Genomic DNA, 9890 nt, shown 5'->3' with positions numbered 1-9890 from the left:
GTCGATTTCTTCAGTTAACAACATGACAAGTGTCGATTTTCTTCAGTTAGCAACATGACAAGTGTCGATTTCTTCAGTTAGCAACATGACAAGCGTCGATTTCTTCAGAAGACGCTTCAGATATTCCACAGACTGGTTGTAAGTCAATTCATCACCCTCCTTGGCAGCCTATTCTGAAATGTGTTGAAGCCAGTTAACCGCCGCCGTCTACCGCCCGCCGAAGAAGACAACCTTCCAGCAGATACTACTCAAGCAAGCAAGCATCGGGTCTGTATGGTTGAAAAGCAGGGGAGATGATCACCTCCCACGTCTTCTCATCGCCTCATAAAGCCAACAAATCATCCTTTTTTTTGGGGGGGGGGGGGGGGGGGGAATCTTCCAGGATTATTATGACTGCGTCGATAAGGAAGAAATGCGAGTATTATTACTTTGGCACGGTTCTGCCGGCTAGGGTCAGAATAAATTTGCCATATTACTAATACCGAATGAACAAAATGCTAACCATCTGTAGTGCACACATTGAGTAATTGATGTGCTCAATCATCATGGAAATTTAGTTCCGGGCGACGTACCAAGCTGCGATCACATACGTACCAAGCTGCAGGCTACGCTTCTGCTATGCTAGCCAATGTGTCACTCTACTTCTTCCTTAGCATGGCTCCAGCAAGCATACTGCATCTCTATAGATCTGCATAACTCCTACTCCATGGACTTCTTGCAAGCCAATTCTGAAATATTTTGATGTCAGTTCATGCATAACTATCTTGCAGAGTTGGAGATCACTTGGGCCTATTTACCTCACATGAATCAATGTTCTGCAGTGTTTCAGGTGCACACATTGCTGGAGCCATCGAGTACGAGTGTGGCACTCCTTGAATACCACCATGATTATGGGATAAACTGGCTCAAGGACAAGCTGAACATTTTGCCAGCAGGCAGGGTAGGGTACCTTCCATTCCATGTTATGTTGGCTGGCAAAGGTTCAGTAAACAAAATGTGTAAGTGCTTGGCATGGTTCTGCCGGCCAGAGTCTGAATACTTTGCAATACATTGTCCTGAATGAAGGAAAATACAAACCATGCAGCAATTTAAGTCAGTCTGAGCGACGTTACCAGGGGACAAGCTTCAGACATCCATCAGAAGCACAAGAACACCTGAACAGCAAGCCATCAGAAATTAGAATGCATCAACACCTGGTATTGACAATAACATTGCAGTGGATGAAAACATTTTATAACCTTAATATGAGTTCCTTCAGTTCTTCACTCATATTCTCATTTATTCCATAATTCTGATTGTGAAACCCAAATTATGCAAGTAGACTACCGAGTCTTGATGAATAACAATAACCCAAATTTAAAATGCAAATATGAAGAAGCCTACGAGATCAAACGAACACCTGCACAGAGAACCAAAACAAGTGAGTTACGTTGGTAATTACATCTAGGTAGAAAAGAAAAGAGACTTGCAGAAGGTATTAGCTGCTAGTGACGTTGGTTTCTCGCATTGTGGAAAGATAAGGGGCGTTGACAAACAAATCTGAAATACTTTCACTGTTGTTGAGAAGAAAATGAAAATCTGAAGTATAAGTGGATTTCATTTTAACTTTTTGCGGCGAGTATAACTGGAAGTGGATATAAATAATATGGTACAGCAGGAGCCATGCTCGAAACTCACCAGATAATTTGTACAGGAAGGAAGACAGCGTCCACAAGACCCTCATGTCATGCATGTGGCAAGTGTGTATGTATGGAAAGAGCAGAGCACTACATGGCTAGAAGAATGTACAAGGGAACTCCAAGGCATTGTCCTGCTCATTGGATGGGAATAATTGCAGTGTTATTAAGCAGGGTCGCAGGAAAAGGGCAACATGGAAGAACACGAGAAAGTATGTGTTTGTTACCTTGGATCATCCTCTTATGGTTTTGGGGATCGTTCCCAACATCCACCTGCACTGGCGTTTTAGCACCTCGCTGCAGTCATAGACATCTAGCTTTTCCAGTGACTTGGGGAGGCCATCGCTGGGCAATGACGAGACGGCAGGACAGTGGTTGATTGATAACATCTTGAGGCTGGTAAGGTTGCACAACCCTGCAGGGATTTGCTGAAGATGGTGGAAATGCCTAAACTCAAGTTTCTGGAGGGAGGAGAGGAGCTGAAGGGCGTCCTCTTGCTCCTTGCTCAAGCGCTCCATCCCTTCAGGCTCATACCCATGAAGTTTCAGCTTGGTGAGAGAGGAAGAAAGGAAGCTGCAGATGGGTGCAGCAAGGAGTCCAGCTGCGTCGTCTGTGCAAAGCTTCCGCAGCGTGGATGAAACAAGCTGTGTTGGCTGCTCTTGTCCTCCTTCAACATCCTCCAAAGCCCGTCTGGGATTTGGATCCCAATTAGCAAAGAATCCATGGCTGCCCCTGACATCCAATTCCTTGAGCTGGCCGCCGGTGGTAAGGAGAGACCGCAGTCCCTGACATTTCAGGTTCTTTCCACAAAATTCCAATACTAATCTGGTAAGAGAAGAAAGGTTTGAGAGAGGCTCTAGTGTCCCCATCCCTTCTAGTTTCGTAAGCTCCAGGAATTGCAGGGAGGAAGGGAAAATGTGAGTGGAAAACGAGAAGGCGGATAGAAACTTTGGGCAATACTTTATGCTTAATCTCTGGAGGGATCGCAAGGCTTGGAGCCATCCTCCTCCAGGAACAAGAGTTGGCGGGTCCACCAGGACCAGCTCTGGGCATGAAAATAACTTCAATTTCTGTAGTGAGTTACAGAGATGAGCTGGGAAGAGCAGTACTCCATCGTCCTCTTCCTCCGTTGCTGCTGTTATTTCACCTCCCCCCATCTCTGGTGTTGTTTGTCGCAGATCCACCCCCACTACCAGCTGTTTTATGTTTTTACAATCCCGTATCTCCAATTTGGAGAGCTTTGGGAGGTGTGGGAAGAGCTCTGTCAATTCATTCCAACTATTACCATGTAAGTGGCAGATCTCGATGTGCTCAACAGGGAGCTGCCATTCCACATCACCCTGACCTCCTAGTAGTCCAGCCAGACCAGCCAGACCAGCTGAATGCTTTAAAATCAGTGTCTTCAGCGAGGTTAGCATCAGAAGGTGCTTCAACTCCAAAGGTGGGCATCTCTCGAGTGTCAGCTTCTCAAGACCTGTTTCTTTATCGAAAACTAACACTTGGTCTAACCTTTGCAGATCACCCCATCCAATGATTTCCAGTTGTGCTCCATGTGATGATTTTGAGTATGCAAACCTCTTTAGTAGCTTGACACCTTCAATCGAGACGCGACGCAAACTCTCAATCCAGGAGGTGGGAATCACAGACGAGAATTCTGGACAATCTTGTATCTCAAGCTCACAAAGATCCCCCATGTTCCGTAAAGAAGGGAAAACCTTCCAAGAAACACCATCAAGACGAAGAAATTGTAGAGCTTCAACAGCAAGCTCATCACCCAGCCATCTTGGACAAGTGGGGCCTCTGTGCCCTCTAATGCACAACACTTCAAGATTTTCATGTGGTCGAAGGCACTCAAGAACCATTGCTTCCACACCAGGCTCATCACTAGATCGCTTACTATCCCAATCCAATGTTAACCTCCTCAAGTATTTCTTCTCAATCAGTTTTGCTTGAGCTGCTTCTTTTTTTGTATGTATTTTCTCAAGGTTGTAGATGCCAAGCTCCCATAGCTTGGTCAGTGGCTCTAGTTGCTTTGGTTCAAATCCTTCATTTTTTTTATTGACCCGAAATACCTTCAACTTTTCCAAGAGCTGAATTTTTCCCACATTACAAATATCATAATGAAGCTTATCATCTCTTGGGGTATAATAATGGCACAATTTTGCAAGGTTGCTTGTGTCTTCAGGAAAATCACCACTGCTAGACCATGACTTAAGATCTAGAACCCTTAGATGATAAAATTTAGAGATGTTAATTGGTAAACACCCTAGACATAGGAATCGTAGGTGGACAAGTCCTGAAAAATTATGTACCATGGACTCCACGGGATACTTCAGGAGGGGCAAATAAAGAACACGAAGAGCATTTGCTTCCCCGAGAAAATCACCAAATATCTTAGCAGAACCTTCATCCATTGCTCCAAATAACATCAGTGTTTGCAAATGTTCAACCTTCAATCTTGTCTTCAGTTTTTCCAATTCCCTCTTTAATTTTTGACCATTATATCCACCCAAGTTCTCTATGCTTATAGACAAGTGTCGGGTGGATGGCTTAATTTCTACCGATCCAACATCAGGGAGACGAAGACGAAGACAGTCATGTGATGCAACCTTCAATGCCAACTCATGCAGTAGGTCATGCATAACATACCGCAGACCACCATCAGTTTTATATTCTCTGAAAAATCCATGGATGACTAGATCATTCAAAATGCTCAGACCTATGCCTTCAAAGGTTGGGTTTTGATCAGAAGGTGTCAAAATATCTAGTCCGATCCATAGGCTGATGAGCTCACGGCTTCTGAAACGGTAATCTTCAGGAAATAATGCAGAATAGGAAAAACACCGTTGCAAATGGAAAGGGAGAAAGCCATAGCTAAGCTCCAAGGCAAGCATAATTCCATTGGACTGTTTCGCCCATTGTTTGCTATTTAGGACCCTTTTCCAATGAGCCAAACTAGGGTCTGTCCTCAGTAATCTACCAACGGTCTTTGCTGCAAGAGGGGAGCCCTTCAGTTTTCCCATTATCTTATCTCCAGTGTCAAGCAAAAAACGTTTATCCCCTGGACATTGCTCAACATCAAAGACATATACAAGGAATAACTTCTTAAACTCTCCAGGTTCTAAACCGTTCAGTTCTTTTGGCTCTGCACTTTTCTTAACCTGGTCTGCTATTTCTTTTTGCCGAGTTGTGACTAGAATCACGGAACCCTTCTCTTGTGACTTGCCGAGTATCAACAATAGTTTTTTCCAGTCATCCACATCAGTAAACTGCCATATATCATCCAATACAAGTAAGAACCTTTTGTGTTTCAATCTGTGTTCAATCAGCTCTTGTGTTGTGCTACACCCATTCTCACCTTCAACCGCAAGGGTATCTTCTTTAATCTGCTCCAGCACCTTATCCAGGTTGAAATTGAACGACACACATATCCAAATCCTGACTGGAAAATGATTCTGCGCTTGTTGGTTGTTATATATGTGTTGTATCATGGTTGTCTTCCCCATTCCCCCCGGACCAATAACCGGAAGCACGGTTAGACCCTTGTCACAGTATTGACCCTCGGTGATATCATGTATGATATTATTCATGACATGGTCCCTCCCATACAGTTTTGGCTCTGCACTCTGAGGTGTGGTGGTGGCACGACGCTGGGAAATGTCTAGGACAGTTCTGTGGCCACAAGTCTGCAGAATATCCTTAACATCAATACGCATAAGCTTTAGTTGCTCTACAGTGTCCTTCATCCTTTGGGAGAAATCAGCCCTGTTAAACTCAGGCATCGGTGTTTCTTGCGCAATGCCACGATCTTCATCACCACGAACATGTGGATGTGGGGAACATGAGGAAAGGAGCAGTTTACCGAGGCTGGGCATGCATCCGCTGAACTCCTGGATGATGCTGGTTGGCCTCTGCTGGAGCTCAGCACGCTGCCATGGGAAACAGTTGACCAGTTTGCCAAGAGCTTTGATGGTGTGGCGAGCATCAAAGGCGAGGTCGCGGAGGGCATCGTCGCCGTGCTGGTCGGCAGCGTCGTACGTGCCGTGGAGCTCGTCGTGGATGCGGAAGTAGTCCAGCTCGTCCAGCAAGTCCTCGGCATTGTGCGCCGAGTCCCACAACTTCTGCAGCATCTTCTCCGTGGCCAGCCCGGGGAGCTCCTTGGTGGCGGCTATTTCAAGCGTGGCCTGCACCTTCTCCAGTTCAGTTTTGAGGGCCTGGATGTTGAGGCCAAATGTCCTGGTGGCCGCCCAAGCCTCCAGCACGCCATCCGCGAAGGGGGCTAGCGCCTTGCTCACCACCCATTGTGCGGCGCCGAGGGCGGTCTCGGCCATCCCGTGGCCGGATGCAGGGATGGACAAGGGCGCCTGCATCAAGGAATCAAAAGGAAATCGATGGTAAACAGGCTGTTGGTAGCTGCAAATTAAAGGAGAGGAGTGTGCACTAGTACATACCTTGATGGTTCGCCGGTGATGGATGCCGCTGCCGCCTGCCTGATCTTTGCTAGCTGCAAAAGGGGGGTTGAGTTGGGCTGAGTCGTGAGAGAGTCCTGAAGTTATGTTGGTTTGAGAAGTCTGGCCAAATTATTTTTTCTTGTGAAAAGAAAACCTGGCTGATGATGCAGACTTGCAGAGTGTGTGTAGTTTGGGCTAACGCAAGCAAGCTGACGTGTTGGTACAGTAGAGCAGCATGGGATGGAATGGGCAGTCTGGCCCGGACCTTTTTCTTGTGCTGGGCTGAGAGCAAAGCTAGAGGCGCCGGCATCGCACATGAGCTCCGTCCCAACATACTTATTTGTTAGCATGCAGGACTAGTCCTCAGGATGATAAGTTGGATGGCAGCTGCATCCGTCCAATCTAGAGTAGTTTGTGCTATGACAGGCACATGGTGGGCATAAGCATAAGCACAAGCACATGGTGGGCATGCGAGTGGGAAGCTGACCTGAGCCTGCGACGCTTGCTTCCAGCTCCAGCGACGGAGGAGAGGCCATGCCGATGCCGGCCGTGGAGCACAGCAGCCCCAAGGCGACGCGGCTTCGCCCTTGCCCGCCATCCGGTGCCTCCGTTCCGCCGTCGTCGGGACCGGAGCAGAGAGAGCAAAGGAGGAAGGAAATGTTGTGTTGTAAACTAGTTGCGGGGCCTATCACTACATGGACCCATTACACACACACACACACCTCAAAAAATAAACCCATTACACACAACAACAAAATTGTCTTCTTTATTCTAAAATAAAAAAACTGTATTCTTTGTCTGAAAAAATGTCTTCTGCATAAATAAAAAATATCCTAAAAACCTAAATAAAAATATGCCTTGCATGCTATAAAGTAGAGGCCTATAGCTAGGCTCCAATGTAGAACCAAATGGAAATTTCAAACTAGCTGCAAAATCTCTTTTAATACCCCCCCCAAAAATTAACTTAAGCTTTTGTTTTTCATTTCACTGTGTTACACAATATTTACTTTGGAAATGTGCAAAATGACCATGCAAGTGCTGATTTGAGATCCACTATTGAGAGAACAACTGTTGTTCTTTTTTTTTTTACTTTTCCTTTTCTGAATAGGTTATTCCGAATATCCCAAATCTTCATCCAACTTCCCCCCTATAGAGATTTCGTAATTTCGCCTTCGCCTTAGATAAACTATGGAGGGAGTAATCAATACTATCAACTACCCTCATGTGTTGCCACGACTGAAAAAGACACTCCGAATACAAAAATGCCCTTCTAATCTTGAGCTCAAATGCTCCTTTATATGGATAGCAAAATAAAGAATAAAAAAGTCAAAGAAGTCTGACATTTTCTTATGACAAACATTGCTTAGTTTACTTCTTGCATGCAAATGTTTTGTGATAAAATCAAATTTGTGGAGGTTATGGGCAAAAATAACAAAGTCAACACTTCAATATGTTGTAAAAATAGTCTTTTTGGAGCATCAATTTTATTTATTTTTATCCCTCAGCACCAGGAGTATATTTTATTCATGGAAATTTGCGGGTATGTAGAACATTCAACAATATTTGCTCCAAAAAATTTAGAATATTTTTTATTTTATACATAGAGGAGCATTTAAGCTCAGGAGCAGAAACCCTAGATCCCTCCGAGTAAGGCATTTCATGAACCCTCGCCGCTAGCACTCGTCTCCCCTCCCCCGGTGCCACCCCTTCACCTCTGTCGGACAAGGTGGTCGAGTGTAGCATGTGCTGCGAAGGGCAACGGGCAAAGTGCCCTCTCGCGCTCACATGGCAACTTCCCCAGAGATCCGTGGTAGTTCGTGTGGCCTCCCACAACGGCAAAGTGTCTCTGGTCATGCAACGGTTCTAGGCGGCACGACGGAGCGTCTTCCACTCCCCTCCTCCCTCCTGACGGAGTGTCGTCCGGCGAGGTGGCGTGTGACGGTGTCCCGGCTAAGGGGCCTCTCACCATGTCAACTCCCAGCCTAGTTGTCGTGTACAAGACGCTGGATGCATGGAGGATTCTACCTCCTAATACATAGATAACTAGGATCCATGTAACCTAGGGTCCCTGGTATACTATACAAACTGGGGTCTAGGCTCATAGACGGAGATCAACTTACAAATTTCTCAGTACCTTGTACTCTGTACACACCCAATGCAATAGAACACAAGCATGACGTAAAGTCTTATCTCCTCGGGAGATCCTGAACCTGGGTAAACTCTATGTCCATGTTACCATCAATCATGCCAAGACACCTAGCTTAGGATACCCTACCGAGGGATCTGCCGGATTTAGCTCCGATAGTGGCAAACCATGCAGGTCCTGCTAGGTGATTCTCACGGTTCGATGGTAGTCTATATGTCCATTTTGCATCATTATTTTCTAGTGTTATTTACCCCTTTTTAATGTTATGTTTTTCACTTTACGATGCAATTCTAATGCCTTTTCTCTCTTAAAATGCAAGATACATCAAGAGAGTGGGATTATCGACAGCTGAAATTCTAACCTGAAAAAGCTACAATAGAGATAGCAATTCTCTATCATGACTAGTTGCGGGACCAGGTACATGGCCTATCACTAAATGTCGCCATGCATGCGGGTACCCATCACACACACACACACACACGCACGCACACACACACACGCACACACACACACACACACACACAATGTCTTGCATTGCTATAAACTATATTCTCTACCAAATATTAGTAGCTTCGTTCAAAAAAGAAAACAAATAAGTACTCCCACCGTTTGAAATTACAAGATGTTCTAAACCTTTGTATTATGGAACTATATAATTGAATTGTGTATTTCTTATTCATCATTGTTTTATTTATTTAATCCAATTTCCAGCTGATATATAATTGCACTTTGCACTTTAGTCCTTAAGTCATATACTTATTTGAATTGTGATACAAAACTCTAAAATTACGCAAAGGTCATACCCAAATTTCTAATATGGTCAAATTCATCTAAGTTTAATTGAAAGTTTAAATTGACCCCAAAATTGTATGCACGAATGCAATGCACAACAAAAAACAAATCCCCGCCTCTTCTGGACTACAAATCCAATGAGCATGTCTCGGGAAAAAGAGAGAGTGAGCATAAAAAGATAAGAAATTATCAATATAGTAGTAATGCATTCATTGGTAGAATAGTGATGCACATGAATGCTGGTATAGTCATGATACCGAGATTAACTGATAGAAATTAAAATTTATTACTGGTTCAAAAAGGCATCGACTCATTAGACAGGACATATAAAAATCTTGTATGCAAGGCAAATCAGTTTTCACATAACTAAATGAGATCACGATTAACATAGATTAAAGTTCTCATGACATGCATCTGTAATGAAATGTGAATTTCTGTCCGCGCCCATACGGTATAATTGGTGCAACAAACCCAAATTGCAAGTACCATGCCTTGAACCTAGGTGGGTGAGAAGGCATCATCCCCTTCCCACCACTAGGCTATGCCTTAGTCTGCTTCTGTCCGCTGTGTTATTGTACGTAAGGCATTAAGTTATGTTATCGCCATGGATATGTTTGTTTAGTTTCATGTTTGATCTGTCTCTGCCCAAAGATTAAATCATTATGTATGAATCTCTTACTTACATGTACTTACCATATGCATGGAGGTTATTCCTATACATCTTTTTCTTCGAATAACAAAGTGAAAGGCTAACCGAATTACCCTCCCATCTCCGTCTTGGGTTGATAAAGCTTATTTGTTAGATTTGGCTTTCATTTGCTTTGT

The 9890-nt window shown here is 44.4% G+C and overlaps 1 protein-coding gene across 3 annotated transcripts; it reads right to left on the bottom strand.

Annotated features, from left to right (window-relative positions):
• Positions 1–363: 363 nt before the first annotated feature.
• Positions 364–6784, bottom strand: LOC123186891 (putative disease resistance protein RGA3). 3 transcript variants are annotated; one of them, XM_044598578.1, is made up of 9 exons: positions 6282–6784; positions 6128–6180; positions 1904–6040; positions 1678–1810; positions 1239–1399; positions 1113–1154; positions 798–971; positions 503–728; positions 364–393 (listed from the first exon to the last, which is right to left on the bottom strand). In XM_044598578.1, exons 1-3 carry the CDS (start codon positions 6475–6477, stop codon positions 1910–1912), a joined length of 4380 nt encoding a protein of 1459 aa, XP_044454513.1. In that variant the 5' UTR covers positions 6478–6784; the 3' UTR covers positions 364–393; positions 503–728; positions 798–971; positions 1113–1154; positions 1239–1399; positions 1678–1810; positions 1904–1909. The 3 variants fall into 3 exon arrangements, with proteins under 3 accessions (XP_044454513.1, XP_044454512.1, XP_044454511.1); XM_044598577.1 differs by lacking the exon at positions 364–393 and having other exon boundaries at positions 403–728; positions 1078–1154; XM_044598576.1 differs by lacking the exon at positions 364–393 and having other exon boundaries at positions 403–728.
• Between the last annotated feature and the right edge of the window lie 3106 nt (positions 6785–9890).

This window comes from Triticum aestivum, chromosome 2A (assembly GCF_018294505.1).
Source record: "Triticum aestivum cultivar Chinese Spring chromosome 2A, IWGSC CS RefSeq v2.1, whole genome shotgun sequence".
Classification (NCBI taxonomy): domain Eukaryota; kingdom Viridiplantae; phylum Streptophyta; class Magnoliopsida; order Poales; family Poaceae; genus Triticum; species Triticum aestivum.
The sequence above is the reverse complement of the archived record's forward strand: the minus strand, read 5'-3'. Positions and strand labels throughout refer to the sequence as shown.